The sequence below is a fragment of the Carassius auratus genome, chromosome 27, assembly GCF_003368295.1.
Source record: "Carassius auratus strain Wakin chromosome 27, ASM336829v1, whole genome shotgun sequence".
NCBI lineage: Eukaryota > Metazoa > Chordata > Actinopteri > Cypriniformes > Cyprinidae > Carassius > Carassius auratus.
The window spans coordinates 13164792-13181846 of NC_039269.1; the positions used below are offsets into that span (position 1 = coordinate 13164792).

At 35.6% G+C, this 17055-nt stretch overlaps 1 protein-coding gene across 1 annotated transcript in view; it reads right to left on the minus strand.

Moving 5' to 3' along the window:
* Nucleotides 1-9127, minus strand: part of cdh18a (cadherin 18, type 2a) — a 43304-nt gene extending 34177 nt beyond the window's left edge. Inside the window, exons 1-2 of the mRNA XM_026205967.1 lie at nucleotides 8988-9127; nucleotides 2022-2503 (exon numbers count right to left, since the gene is read on the minus strand). Of these exons, the coding sequence (XP_026061752.1) occupies nucleotides 2022-2252 (231 nt within the window). The 5' untranslated portion in view covers nucleotides 2253-2503; nucleotides 8988-9127. The remainder of the gene's footprint in view (nucleotides 1-2021; nucleotides 2504-8987) is intronic.
* Between the last annotated feature and the right edge of the window lie 7928 nt (nucleotides 9128-17055).

A 17055-nucleotide genomic window follows, 5' to 3' on the forward strand; every position in this document is an offset into this window, starting at 1 on the left:
ACTGGCTCATATGAGTCAGTTCATTTATGTGAATCAAAATCATGCAGTGTGGCTGGGGTGGTCAGACTTCCCAAAGACTGACTCATATGAGTCTGTTCTTGTCAGTGAATCAAAACCAATACAGCACAACCCATGTAGTGCAATTAAAGAACAATTTGTTTTAAGGAATCAGTTCTTTGTGAATCAAAACCATACAGCTCAACCAGTAGTCCAATTACAGAACGAATGACTGAATGAAGAAAAAAGAAAAAGAAAAAGTGATACAGCTCAACCAGCATAGTCCCATTACATGACAAAAACCTATAAACCAAACTATTGGATACTGTAGTGAATCAAAACTGTATAATGGAACCAGTATTCAAGTCAGACAAAGAATGACTCTTATGAGTTAAAATTATACAGCAGGACCATTATATTCAGATTCCTGAACTAATAACTCATATAACTCTGTTCTTCTCAGTGAATCACAATCATACAGCACAGCCACTGTAGACCAAAAAATGAATCTAATGAATCGGTACTTCTAAGTGAATCAAAACCATAGAGCACGACTGTAGTCCAATTCCCAAAAGAATTACTTTTATGAGGCAGTTCTTTTTAGTGAACAAAAATCATAACAGCACAACTGGGGCATTCAAACTCCCAAAATAATAGCTCCGATGAGCCACCTTTTTTCAGTGGATCAAAATCTAGACCAGTGTAGTACAAATAACAAATAACAAATGACTCAAGTTGAATCTGTTTTTTTTTTAAGTGAATCAAAACGATATAGTTCAATCAGCAGTCTAACTACAAAAAAAGGAACTTCTTAGGTTCTTTTTAAGTGACTCAAAATCATGCAGTCTGACTGGGTTATTTGGATTCTTGAATGAATTACTCTTACGACTGAATAGGCATAACTTGTATTTTTACTTTCATATTTTGCCAGTAGTATTTAGAGTGAAAATACATATTATTCTATGAAATACATTACCACCTATGAAATACATTTTTCTTTAATATTCTTGTACATAGCTAAGGGCCAATTACTGAACTGTATTAATATTATCACTAAAACAATGTACATTTAATAGTTGTAAATTAACCTTTTATTGACATTACAATTGGGAAATACAATTTCTTTTTATCTCTTAAAAGTACTAAAATAATCAAAAATGGAACTGTTATACAACTGGAATCATTTCTCATGCCCAGCACACATGAACACATATGTATTTACACTCAAGTGGGCAGATCTGAAGCAAACCTGACCAATGGTACTGAGGAAAAATAGCACACACACACTTGGCTTAGTTCCTGAGAGGAGGTGTAGACAATTGATGGCTGCTCAGTCATTTCTTCATAAACTCTGCTATCTTCATGTTAACCTTCACCTCACTGGGCCAAAGTCAAAAGCTGTCAGTGTCACCATGTATTATTCCAACCCATGAAACACTGCGGTTTCATTTGAGCCGACAGAGCTAGCCAGTCTTCACAGAACCGAATGGGCAAAAAAATTGTTTGTACCGCTGTTGAATTTTATAGTCCGCAGAGGGGTCCCAAAATATAAGGTACTCCATATGATCATCATACGAATGTGTTACCTTGTGTATGAAGACAATGAAAGAAACAGAAACAAAAAAGGGCCTCTGGATCTTTGTGTTTGTCTGCAGTTGACAGTCAAAACAATTAGACTCTTTTTAGCAGGATGGATGTAACGGGTCAGCCTTTAATTTGCAAGCCAAATCAATTTTCTGACAAAAACATGCTGTTCTGAGAAACAAGGATATTGTTCCTGATTAGTCACCTGCACTATTTAATCGCTTCCAAGAAAATATGACTACAAGAACACAGTGACATTGCACATTTTAATCTGAATCCAAAAACATGACGCAAGGCCATTGTCTCTGGTTAAAACAGCACTCTTTGGAGAAACCATTCGCTCAACAAACCATAAAAAAACACAACAGCTCAGTTTGTTTCAGATAATCAGATGATTCTTACAACTGCACACAGATAAAAAAAAAAAATAGGGCTCTTACCTTCCCCACATACTGGGCATCCGGCCCAATGTGCTCTTCCAAAACGAAGAACTGATTCCAGATCCAGCCTCGCTTGGGCCGGTGATGAGAGTCCTTGTCACCGTCAGGCAGTTTGGTCTGGTTGTGGGTGAACGTGGGGCTGGGCGGTGAAGGGGTCCCATAGCTCCTCTGGAGCACACACAGGCACAGCAGCAGAGGGGACAGACAGGCAGGGCTGCTGGCTGCTCTCATGTTAAAGAGTAGGAACGTTTGGACTCCCGCTCTCGCTCACCCAGAGGTCTCTCTCTTGCGGTGGGCGGCTCTAGATGCCGATCGGACCAGTTCGCAGGGCTTGGCTGATGGCCATGGTTTAAATCCTGTTGTCGCTGAGACCCGTCGGGCGACACTCACATCGTGGGCCAAGAGTGAGACGTGTTGATTTGTTGGGGAGCCGGCTTCCACTGGAGACTCACTGGAGGCGATGGCAGATATCCACAAAACATCTGTGTGAAGGAAAGAGGACAAACTGTACTTTCATGCAGGCGAAATGAAACGCAGCCAACGATTACATTTTAATTCCACTGAAAAGTTGGGATTAGCTGTTGCCAGTGAAGATCTAAGATATGAAAATTGGCCTAAAAGCCTATCGCGATCTTGCTGTTTTCCGTTCAGTGAAACATCTAATACATTTTTGATGGAACAGCTGTTCTAGTATAATAGCAGGGATCATGTCTGCTGGTGCAAGGGATGTGTAATGAGAGCTCCAGCATGGTCTCTATTCAATTGACTGAACGGCATTCCGGGGATCAATGCATGTCCCTGGTTACCTCGGCAAAGAAGCTGATAGCTCTCGACTTCTCTTCCTCTCTGTCAATTCAGATTTGTCACTTGTTGAGGAGAAACTCCCTCATACTCTTCATTCCTTGACGGCATGAGGGTTACTGACATGGACAAGTGAAATACCTAGTGCTTTAGGCTTAGTCTTCCTCAAAACGTATGGAAATTGCAATGTCTGAATTAAAAAACAAAAAACAAACAAAAAAACAAATAAACAAATGACAATGGAAACGCTTCAGGGTGGGCATTTCCTGTCACCTTAGATACATCTGAACATTTCATTTCCAAGACATGTTTGAAACAGTCACAGTAATGCTGAAGCCAAGTCCCAGGGGTCTAACATTATATGACCGGAATAAATATTTCATGGGGCAACACAAACTGACAGTGTGATTTCTGAGAGACTCACTTTTGTTTGTAAGGGAGGATGGCATGTGTGTCATGTGAATGCAACGTTCATCTCTCAAGAACCTCACAATTTTTTAAATAAATTTAGCATAGAGTGTATTTGAAGGCAATAGTCAGTATTTCAAGATCTGCATTTGTTATGTTTATTCATTAGTGCACATAGGTCGATAATACAGTAGCAGAAATAGAATCCGTTGGAATTAATAAATGAACATTGCAATATGAGTCTGAATGCATTTCAGTAAAAGTGCTTGTTGTTATATAATCTTAATGAAAGAGCCACTGATATACTAAATGAAGAGGGGATAATTTTAGACTACTAATACAATAGAAAAGGCTTTCTAACTTTTATTCTCTTCTTTTGCAATTGTTCTAGCTTGACTATGAAAGAATAAAAACGTGAGGTTAGGTTTAACAGTCAGCTGTAGGTTCTTCAAGACTGAAGAGGGAGTCTATGCAAAACATCAGTTCCATCAAAAGCAATTGCTGCAAACTTCACTGTTTAGCTAACTGTACAAACCAGAAAATGAGTCTGGTTAAATTGAATCTGTAATGCATAATGACGTGTTACTGTGGAAACTGTGGCGCATATCAGAAAACAGTTTCACAAATGCCATGACATGTTGAATACTTATTTCTAAGAGCAAAATATTTGAAAAATGTTTCATTGTCTGCCTTATTCATGCATTGCACACAAAAGTCTTTTTCAATTGCTTTCTTTGTCTTTCTGGCAACAGATGACCTACTCTTGAGCTGTTTATGAATATTACTTTACGAAAATGAATGAACTTAATTTTCAGACTGGGTAAAGAAGAAGAATTGAGAATTTAAGTGGGAAGTTAATCTTTCAGTCACCAATAGCATATGACAGTTCAACTAATCTTATGATATAACATGAGAGATAAAAAAAAAATAAAAAATAATGAGTGTGCATTCAGATTGGTGAATGAATGGGGAGAACAATAAAACCACATTTCACAGTGTTTTAGTGTCCCAAATTCAATGACCAGGCCACTTTTGTGACTATTTAACTCATTAGCTATAGCAGGAGAATAAGTGCCACCATTGAATTCTAAGTAAAAGGATGATTAAATAACCATGGTATCAATAAAATCTCTTTGACTGTGAAACTTTTTATGTTTGAACTATGGCTTTTTGCTCCCTAAAAGCATCAGTGTACTGGTGATTTAACCCTGAAACCACTGTGCTAATCTGAAGTGGAAGTCACAATGCCACAATAAATTCAGTAAACAAGAAGTTAATAATGAGTAAATTGGATTTCAGACACAGTTGGCAGTTACTTTATCCATTTTTGTTCCTCAAAAAAGAAAATAGACAACAATCGATTGTTGCAGTTTTCTGAGCATCAAACATAAGCAGTGATGTTTCATTCTCCAATGAATCGATTGAGTAAATGATTCAAAGACTCATTGACTCACTGAGGACAATGCTTTGAGGCCAAAAAAAAAAAGATTTCATTAATGAATGAATAAGTGTTAATAATAATTGAGTCAATGAGGGAATCATGAGTTGTGTTTTTTTGATGATGATGAATTGATTAAGTGGATGATTCAAAATACAGTCAAATACAGTCATTTGCCACCTACTGATTTAACAATGTACAATAAAGTGCAAAAAGAGTAGGGTACAACAGGGTTAAATGCCCAACTTAAGAAAAAAAAATTGCTATTCACTACACCTAAAATGTATAATTGCAGAAGAAATATATTTCACGAAATCCCATTTACTTATAATTGAATAAAGGTTATGCATATTAGGCATGCTGTCCAGGGAGAGAGCTATGAGCCCGGCAAGAGTCCCGAGCCCGGGGAACCCCCACACCCAGTGATGAACTGGCATGTTACTTCCCAAAATTTGTTTATGAAACATCACATGTTGTAATGGACATTACTGGAGCAACAGATAAATAAATAATTCAGGTTGTTTATTTTGATTAAAAATCGTATAAATATATGAGGTGGCAAGAGGAGCATTTTACCCCTAACACAGTATTGATACAAATACTTCCAGCTAAAATAATGTTTTTTATTTCATTTATTTTATTTTATTATAAAATTTAAAATAATGTGTAAGAAAATACTTGTTCAAAACAATCACTTTAGCAAAGTTTGTACTATTTTAATGCTTATTTTGAAAAATAAAATAATACACTTTTATTCAATAAATATGCTGTCATTAAAATATGTTAATACAAAAATATATTTTAAAATACAGAAACAAAATCATTTTAATAAAGATTGTGAAAGTATTGAATGAGGTCCAATAAATAACTGAATATATATTTACAGTATTAACAACAAATGGTATTCCATTGTATTATATGATTAATATCATGTTTTTAAATAAAATGGTTTCATTCTAAGTATGTTCTTTCTAAATGAAAGCTGCCATGGATCACGTTATACCCTAATTGGAAAAATCCCACTTAAAGACTATAACCATTAAAACATATATAAAATAATAAAAATAAAATAAAAATACACCATTAAAGTTGCTAACATTGAGAACAGGTCAGACTTTGCATTTTAAATGGTTATGATAAGCACATGACTCAAAATAAACATCTCTAAATAGAACATCTGACATCTGTGAATCTGGATTCAGCTGTGTGATGAAACGTAACCGATTTGAACCTGCCTGACTGAACTCACCAGGCTTGATGCAACTCTGAGCACCAGTCTGATAAGAATTACCAGACCATTGGCCTCAGGTCACTGGACAGTGAGTTTGTCACAATGGAGTAGATTTTATTGTGAGATTTTTTTTGACATAAAATCTCAGCATGCTTGACACCATGAAAAGAGGGAGCAGGAGGGTAAATATTATATTGGACACTACTGTCTCAAAATATAGTAGAAAAAATGTATGAGTTCCAGTTTCATCAATGTTTTCTAATTACAGCAATTAATTTCTAATTATGAAAATTAGCTTTTTTTTTTTTTTTTTACGTATTTTGTATTCCATAATAATAACCATGTTAGCCTATTCTGCATTTAAAAACATACATATTAAAAAAATTAATATAAATAAATATTATATATATATATATATATATATATATATATATATATATATATATATATATATATATATATATATATATATATATATAAATGATGGCTTTTTACTCGCTGAATATGAAAGAAAAAGAAAAATGCTGAATAAAAGCAGGAGCCTGAGTCTAGTTTCGAGAGGAAATGAATATGCTACTGTAGCTTCTCATTCAGAATAATGTCCATCTGCTCAATCAGAAACGCAATTTATTTACTGAGTCTTGCTGAAGATTTTTCAAGAGGAGGAGGGGAGGGCGAAGCCTTTTCTCGCTCTTTCAAGCTTATTGTGTTGCCTTGAAAAGAAATTGCTTTTTGAGTGCATTTTGACTAATACTGGGCGACAGCTACGTTTCTTTCATGCTATTCCAATGGTTTATGTTAAAACAGACAGTTGTCAAAGTTTCAATCGCTGAACCCTTATCTTCACAATTTGCCTTCCAAATGCATCTGTCTACGTCATTAGATGTCCAGACCAATTTTCCAAATGCGACCAGTTTTATATAATGATCAGTTTCCAAGTTTAAGTCTTTTAATATAAAACCATTTTTGTGGATTTGTGCAGTAGTGTCAATTTTATGCAGAATAAAGAAAGAATTCATTAGAACTCATTAGAATTGAGAAGTGAATTGAGCACAGATTCAATAATAATCATCTTAAGCAAGAGAAAAGGGTGTTACACTGTTCCAAAAACACCTGAAACCACAGCAGGCTAGGAGGCAGCGATAACTCACGGGCCCTTGTTCTGCACTTCCAGAGCAAAAGGGTCTCGACTGATTCACTCAGGTTTCTCAAGGTCTTCAAAACAAATTTGTAATACTGATTAGAATCCAGTGCAGCTAATTAGGATGCTAATTGGAATGGAGTGTGGCTCGGATGGAACAGTGGCTGAGAGGCGTCTTTTCACAATGACATTTTTCCATGTTTGTTCCTGTGGGCTCTCTACCCCACTCATTGCTTGAATTAATCTTTTTATACTTGCAGAAAGAAACATTAGTGATGGAATATTCATGTAAATTGAATCTAGGAGTCATTCTGTACTGTGAGATAATGCGGAATATTTCCCATGTTCAGTGCAAGTTAAACTCTTTCGAATTACCACAAAAATTAGCTCCTTTAAAAAAAAAATAAAAAAATAAAAAAAAAGTAAAATTTGGGTTTTTAACTTACGATAAAAAACAATAGGTACATATTAAAATAATCACTGTTAGACAACAATACAGTATACATTATATTAGAGTGATGATCACTTGCCAATGTTTTTCTGTGCAAGTTATATCCAAATTCACAATTTTACTGCCAGGGCAACATAATGCCTTAAAACCCCAAAATTATCATTAAAATGATTAGAACAATTTTACAGCTTTTTTTGTAAGTTTGCAAGTTTTGGGTGCTTTTATGCAATTATACTTTCTCACATTTCCAAAATTGGTCCCATTCACCCTCTAATAAGTGCCCCACAGTGCCATTATTTCTCTTTTCTTTAAGAAAATGAATCACCCGTCCAAAAAAAAAAAAAAAAAATGTTTTGGTACCACTGAAAAATCTACCACAAGTGCAGTCGATTTAGCTTAAATTGACTAAACCCAGAACATTCCTTCAATGTTAAAGTCGGCTCATGCATCACAGACAACCTTCGAGACACGAAGCAGTAAAATTTCCCCAGTGCAGTTGATTCAGCCCACTTTATTCAATTTAATATTTTTCCCCTCTACTTCTCATGTCTTATTCACTTCACAGCACTAAATTGCAGATCTTTTTATAGAACTGAAGTGGTTTTGTAACCTCAAAGCTCTCCCTGCCGTTTGCACTCAATCCAGTGGCATGAGGAGAAGGTGATGCTGAGACTGAATGCCTGCTACAGGATTAGTAATATCGGGGGAGGGACTCCAGGGATCCATTGATGTGCGTTTGTCACCTTGGCATGTCCACTGCATGGAGGCATTAGCTCAAGCACAACACAACTTCCCTCATGCATCAAACACAGGCTAGTCTAATCACTTAATCATTGTCAGACAGCCCTCAAGTCTCTGAGTGTTAGGCATTCTCAATTTACTCTAAATGCCTGAATGCTTTCCTAAGAACGATGAAGGATGCATATACACACATATACATACGTTACATATACATACATTATATATATATAATCTAATGGTTATATTAAATTAAATAAGTTATATATCATCTTTTATAAATAAAAAATTCCAAGCACTGTAACCATTTCTTCTTTATCATCTGAATGAAACATTTTTGTGATATTAATTTTATAATAGCATTTAATTATATATATATACATTTGTAAAGAAGTAGAAGAAAGAAAGCTTGCAAGGCAATCAAGAAGCACTAAAGAATCAGCCACAAGGGCTTTCGACAGCTGCACTTGCTGTTCTGTTTGTTCACTGGAAAGTGAGACAGAGCTTTGAAGAATCGCATGCGGCCACAATAAAGTGCTGGAGTAATGAAAGAGGCACAGATCAATGGACAGACACTGCCTTCCTTCCCTCATACTGCTGCTCTGTTTCGTCTATGACCACATGTACACTAGAACAACTCTCAGACTTTCTCTGAATGCCACCTCAACACAAGGCAGACAAACAGAGGCAGCACTCAAGCTTCAATCAGCAGATGAGTTATGTAAAAAAAAAAAAAAAATACAACAACACACTCTTACCTTCTCAGTCTTTCCTTAAAAGATGACAAGGCTTTGGAATACGATGGTGCGCTCCCAATGTTCCTCCACATTTTTTAAGTCACACAGAGAGTATGTGTGCAGCAGCTCAATCCAGTCCAGAACAGAACCGCTAGAGCTCCCAAATCTGCCAGCCTGCTGCAGCTCAGAAGGTGTGCTCTGATTGGCCGGCTACACACACTGTCATATCCACACACACGCAGAGAAAGTCAGCTCTGCTTTTTCCCTCTCACATTTCCTATCCGTTCTCTCGCTCACTCGCTCTCTTTCTCTAGCTTTACATCCCTGACTCTACCTCGCTCACTTTATCTTTTAGTCTCTTTCTCTCTCCCCCTCCATCTGCAGCCAGGAGAGGCACACATGTTCTCAACGGTGAGCAGTGCAGGCAGTGTTTGGTTTAAGGCAATAATGTGGCTCCAGAAGGAAACCTAATTAATAATATAGAAGGAGCGTGGGGGAAGCAAGAAGGATGTGAAGCCGGTGTATGTGGAGCCCCTCAAGACTGAAGGCCATTTCTTTTCCAGAAGGAAGGCTACTCTGTCAGCTCATAACATAACAGATGGCATCAGGAACAGGGCAGTAGCTCTGTGGAAAGGTAAAATGAAAATGTGATAAAACAAAGGCCTTGAGGGAAAAGAAGGAGCTTTATGTACCGCAACTTCGAGTCATCAAACTCTCAGCTTGCTCTCGGAGGCCATCCATCATTTACCTCCTGTTCTCCCCTTTTCCTTTCAGCCTCAGTACAGGTTGATGATTTATCTTTTCAACTACATTTATTTATTTACATTCCCTCCACCCCTTTCTCGGCTCAGTTGGTATCCTTGCAGGTGGGCTTAAAAATGGCTTATGTGAAATGATACTGCTCTAAGATTATGATGTTGAATGCTATCATATATATATATATATATATATATATATATATATATATATATATATATATATATATATATATATATATATATATATATATATATATATAATATAATATAACAAACATTCTTCTTTATCTGAGCAGTTTTGCAGTCTGGATGTTAAATAGATTTGTTATTTTGGCATAAAACTGAACTATTATACTGTATCACCAGCTAAGCATGACATAGCTAAATCTGTATCAAAATTATGAAACAATTAATGACCATTAAAGATCATTTTGCAAAAAAAAAAAAAAAAAAAAAAAAAAAAAAAAAAAAAAACAAAGAAAAAAAAAACAGCTGAAATCTAAATGGCTTGTTGCTTAGGAAACACAACTCCGTTAGGCTATTGACTTTTGTAAGTGTTATGAAGTAATAATGAAACAAAACACATCACCTTGATAGCACAACAGCTGACTAACCATTAGAATCATTACTGATGCTGTTTGTGAAGACCTGCATAGGACAGCAAATGGGAGTTTGGATACTGAACAGACCAGATCATTGCTCAGCAAATTGTGGGAAAAAAATAGATTATGCACTTGGATGAATCTCATGTCAAATTCTTAGGTGGAGTTTAAGCATGAGTGAGTGTCAAGAGGGGTGATAAATGACCACATTCACTTAAATATTTGAAATCGATTCCTATTTTGCTCCATTTTTTTTCATTATTCCTTCCTTTTTTCTTACTCGTGATCACACCTTGTAATCTTTGCCTTAATTGTGTTCAGTTATTGATGCTTGAATACATGTTATTAACTAACTGTTACCTGTGTTACCTATCTAAAGGGCACCTATTATGCCCCTTTTTACAAGATGTAAAAATGGCCTTGGGTGTTCAGTCTTACATCCAAACACAGAGCATCGGGATTGCTTGCAAGACATTGTTGACATCACACTGCATGAGAATCAAAACAGCAGGCATAGTGAGACTGACTTGAGCTGTGTCCAGGCATGTACTGGTCATCGGGGTAACCGGGACATTGACGGTCAAGTTGTGGGCCAATCGCCAAAGCAATTACAGCACATGAGAAAATGAAAAACAGTGGAATACTCAAAGTGTAAGTGGTGCTCCCCTAATGCATCTGCCAAACACAAGCAAAAGCAGAGTGATATCTTCACCCCTACAGTTGATGGTAAAGGTGCCCTGCACTTCCGCCACACTGTACAGTGATTAAAAGTGCAACACTTTGTCCATTCAGATGTGACACAGAATTATGTTATACTATGGTGGCCAACAGAGCTCAACGTACTGAAATTTCAGAAAACACATGCAAATAGAAACCAGCAAATTAAGAAAACATCTTTATTAGTTTGACAGCAAATACTCGCAACACAATCAAATACAAAACATGCTGCAAATGTTCACAGCACAACCAAATAAAGAAACGCGCTGCAAATACTCACAATGCAACCAAATACAGAGACACAAGTACAGACCACAATGGGAGGACCCCAACAAAACAAAAATTAACCAGTTTTTTTTTTTTTTTTTTTTATGTTTCTGAGACAGCTCCCGCTCTCTGATGTGCAGTGTCTGATGTCAGCATCGAGAATTGTTCACTAACTTTTGTTCACTCCTTTCTGATATATAATTGAATATATAATAGAATATAGTGCACTCGACTGCCATACATTATATAGGGATTAGTGAATGAGTGAACAAGTGAATGATTTCGGACACAGCTTTGGTTTAAAGGGGATTAAAAAAATGAAAAGTTGGTGGATTTTTATCATTGTAGGGTGGTTGTGTTCACACACTGCCAAGACACATTTATGTCCAAACACCATGTAAAAGTGGATTTTGCCTAATAGGCACCCTTTAACATAGTAACCTCTGACAGATTATTTTAACTGAAATTTAGAAACTTCTCCTCTAAAGCTGCTTTATTGTGAAAAGTGCTATACAAATAAACATGAATGGAATTGAAGTGATGTGAATACAAATTGATATTCACAGAAACCAAATGTTGAGATGCAATTCATATGAAAAGTTTTTAAGTCTCTCTCTCTCTCTCTCTCTCTCTCTCTCTATATATATATATAAATATATATATATATATATATATATATATATATATATATATATATATATATATATATATATATATATATATATTTACATATTTCAATTGTATGAAAGTAAATTTAAGTGAAAAAGGTCATGTGAAACGAATTAAACACAATTCATAAGTTTTAAACAGTGAGGTTTGGTAAACAGAAAAGAAATCAGATTTTAATTGGCATAAATTAATCGAATTTACTTAATATAATTATATTTAAATAAATCTAATATCAACCATTTCTTTAGAAAATAATTTCCCAGCTATTTCTTTTTCGGGTGATAAAGAAAACAAAGGCCAATATATCCAAAAAGACAACATTTTAGGCTGATAGGATCCTTGAACCAAAAAATAAACTTAATCTTGCGGTGAACTCTGTGGTTTAGAAAAAGAGGACTAGTGAAAAAGTAAAGGACTTAATCTTCACAACTGAGATACCTGTTGACTGGATTTGAGAGCAAAGATGCCTGTATCTGCATATGCAGCTGCTTTATGATCTTAATAGCATTTTAAAAATAGCATCTGAATTCACTGGGTAAATGGCACCAAGCAGAGGCTACATTCCAACGAGAAAGGCACTGATTTTACGCTTCTGCTTACATAATATGATATAAACATCTCAATCCAATATCTGGAATGCCTTCTCTCCATTCAGGACTCCATTGAGATGCATGTTTCATTGGGTTGGGGTGGAGGATTTGTTCCGAGGCCCGTCGTCAGATGCTTTCATATCCCTTTAAGCCTCTATAACCCAACCAGAGCTGCTTGGGGCAAAACAAAAGACCACATTGCATACTGCCCAACTGTCCTTCTCTAAAAATACTTATTATTTCAGTTTCAATGCCAAAAACCAGAAAGAGAGAGGGAGAGAGCGAGAGATAAAAGTTTTGCACTACAAGCGTAATACCTTTTATATATTTATATTATTACTATTACTATTATTCTTTTTCTTTCTGTTAATACATATGTGCACTATTTGTAAGCAGCCCATTGCAACTGCTTTGGCAATACAAATGTACAGTTTTGTCATGCCAGGAAAGCTCACCTAAATTGAAACTGAGAGAGAGCGCGTGCGCGAGAGAGAGATTGTTTATCAATGAATGACATACAACATGAAAACAACTTACAGCTAACGAAGGTATATTTTGTCATGAAGGTTCGGGTGGCTTCTCATTTTCAAGACTGATGGACTGCCTCTTTTTCCATTATTCTTGAAAAAAATTATCTGTGGTCTCCAGAATGGGTTTATTCATTCATCCTCAGATTAGACTTAATGAAAAAGAACATCAAGATTTCATATACATCCTTTGTTCCTTTTTATCTATTCAAACATCCAGACACAAAGCAGGATGTATAATATTAGGGTGACCAACTATGAGTAATAACTGTGTCAGAGTGATAATGAAAATAAAGGTAAATGCATTATGGGTAAGTCTAGTGATCTGACACTATTCAAGAAGCTGATGTAAAGAACACTGAAGACCATTTATTTTTGAGTTCTCAAGTGGGAATGAACTCTGTCTGAAAGCTGTAACAGCATTTGACCCTTTCCTGTCTTTGACATTTACTCAAAGCGGACACTTTTGCACTTATTTGGTAATGTCAACAAAATTGTAATCTATGCAACATATAACAAATAAAAAGTAAAAAGAGAAAAAAGAAAAAAGCAAATGTATGGATGGACTTGTCACCTTATGTGTTACATACATTAAATCCATTAAACAGCTACCTTGGTTAATGAACCATGCTGTCAGAACAGAACTGAGAATCCATCAGCTCCACAGCAGATTAAGCACTTAGTCAGTACTTTATGGATTATTATTATTTATTTATTTTTTTGGCTTGGTAGGCTCTTTGTCAAAATAATAATAATAATAATAATAATAATAATAATAATAATAATAATAATAACCATTGTATTTATTATTATTATTATTATTATTATTATTATTATTATTATTATTATTATTATTATTATTTGTAGTAGAAGTAGTAGCAGTAGTAGTAGTAGTAGTAGTAGTACTTAGTTCTGCTCCCAATTTATTGCTTTTTCAGGCTGATAACCAAAAGTTTCAAAAACCTTGAATGAGAATCTCAGAAAGAATTCTGTAAATGGACATAACTTCTATTTTGCACTGCCTAATCTTTGTGGCTTTCAGATTCTTCACTCAAGTCCAGTCTGTTGTGAAAGAATTTGCACCAGAGTTATCTGGCCTCTAATTATTAATATTATTATATATATATATTTTTTTCCCATTACAGAGCTAGTGTGAGATTAGTGCCACCAGCAGCCCATAAATCACTTGACAGCAATCTCTGAGGTTAGACCTTTCAGTGTATAATCTAAACTATCTCCCATAGACACTAAACAAATCTCTGTATTGGTAATAGTAACATCTGCACACAAGAAAACTCATGAATGACTAATCACAGGTCTTCACTGTAGAATCAGATCTTAAAATATAGTATTCTACCAAATATTTCCTAACAGTTGATGTTTTATTAACACATTTAGGGAGGAGCACACGCAGACAATTGAGCTGGCCAATGCACTCAGTCGTTACATCATCTATCCAACCACCACAAGAGAGAACCACTATAAATAATCATAGCAGCCTTACATTCATTTTCTCTAGTCTTTCAGCATCCCTCCGCCACCCCAACTCCTCACCATTGACCCATTCCCACTGGAGGAATGCTCTGTGTTTGGGCAAATACCGAGCCCAGAGCCCTCTCCGCGGACATGGGGGAGTGTCCCGGGTTCGGGAGGAATTAACGAGCTCGGAACTCTCTCCCAGAACACCAAGCCAAATACGCCTACTATTCTTCATGTTTTATTATCTGCAAGGCCAACTCATGAAATATAATACATGTGTATGGAATTACATCATAACTGACAATGTCAGCAGTCTGTGGCCTGTGATGATAAATACATTTGGCTGAATGATCTGAGTATGTTTTAGGCTTCATATAAAGGGATCCGACATTCCAATACTTTCAGAGCGAAGTTAAACCAGACCCTCCAGCCATAGCAATGACTTAAAATGAGCAGATTTGACAGGGGCCCATTATCCAATCTCTTAATCTGGCATTTGTGTTACACAATGTCAGAGAGCATTTATCCCTGAAGCATTTTTTTTAAAACTAAAATTATTTTCAAAAAGTCAATGGCAGGACTTTTTCTATAGGAAAAGTATAATTGCTAAAGTAATTCTTGCATTATGGGTGGAAAAATTGGTTCGCACATTATAATAAGATCCTATTGGTTAACATTATTTAAATCCATAAACAAATAGTGAGCAATAAATTTGCTGTAGTATTTAATAATCTTTGCTCATGTTAATGAAATTACAGCTGTTTGTGTTAGTCAACGTTAGATTCATTAGATAATATTAACAGATAAACTACAACTTTTGATTTGAATACAGTATTAGTACATTTTTTTTTTTTTTTGTGAACAAATGGAACCTTACTGTTACCAAAGTTTTTAAATGTGAAAAATGTGAAAAAAAAAACTCAACTGTTATATTGTTATGCAAGTTATATTGTTATGCCAGAAGGTGGCAACAAGTGCCTGTGTTTTTGAATTAATTAATTTACTCATCCAATCCTTGAAACAAACAAACATACAACTAACACTTTCATTAATTCAGGACCTAAATAAACAAGTGTGTAATTTCATCAACCAATTTGTAAAAAAAATACTGATTAATTCAGGAAACAAAGTGAGTAACAAGCTACTGAATCTTTCTTCCATTCGATTCCTTCAAAAACACTGATTTATTCAGCAAAGCTACAAGTTGTCTGTCTGTGTGTGTGTGTGTGTGTGTGTGTGTGAGTCATTAAATTACCCAACGGATTCTTAAAAACACAGTTTTCAGGAACGAAATTACCAAGTCATTGAATCATTCTTCCAACCAATTCCTTTAAAAATGCTGATCACAAGAACAAAATGCCACTACTGTGTTGCTCAGAGAAACACATCAGTTCTGCTTTGGCTTTGCTTTGATCCATTTTTATTGATGGAGCAAAAATGTAAGTTACTCATTAAACTTGTTTATCAAATTGTTGCTGGGATGATATTCCATGCTAATCACTGATGATATATATATATAAATGGCACTCACTGTACAGCTTCTACAATAGGCTATTGCTAAACAGTAAATATGCTCTCATTTAAAAATTCTAGACATGATAACTATACTCTTATAATCGCTAAACGTAATAAAGTCCACACAGTGTGAAAAGCAATAGCGCTGGGTCAAAGTGTTGACATAGACACAGAATTCATCACAGCGGGTAATGGTCTGTTAGAGAGTAGGCTAGTCAGAGGCCACTAGCTTATTGACATTCAGGGGTGCATGCGGTGCTACGACACACTGGCAGGCTTCTATACTGCTGTGACAAAACACAAGCACTGCTGAGACAATCACAACAGTGTGTGTTACACCTCAGTGAATTGGAGGAAAGCCTAACAGTGGAAAACATGATAGCCTCTCATTTCCTGTCGATGCCCATCTTGTATATCTGCATCAGTGTGAATATATGAGCATTAAAATAAACTATTTTTATCATGGCATGTTCACAAACAAATAAACATTTTTATTCTGATTTGGAACTTTCATCTCAGCCCTGGCCATATGTGCCCCGACAGATTATCTTCTACCTTGTAATGCCTCAGTCTGTTGCTTGGATTCCTTCTCATCACATTTACTGTCATTTTGGCTTGCCTCCAATAAATGAACACCGTTCCATAGCCAGAAGATGAGAATGAGAATCTGTCTGCAGTTAAGCAAGGGGAAATCCTATTTCATTTGCCTCTTTGAAAGAAACTGAATAGCATCATCAAGCATTTGGCATATGGAGACAAATCATGGATACATTTCAGAAGGATATAAATAAATAAGTTATAATTCAGGTAGCTGGCAAAGGTGATGTGTTTGTTGTTACAGGGAGAAATGGATGTAACCCATTTAAAAATTTTAATTCATGTAAAATTAATAGTAAAATAGCAGCATAGCTGCCATTTTTACTAGACCGAATTAAGACATCTGGGGAGGGAAGGAATAATTATAA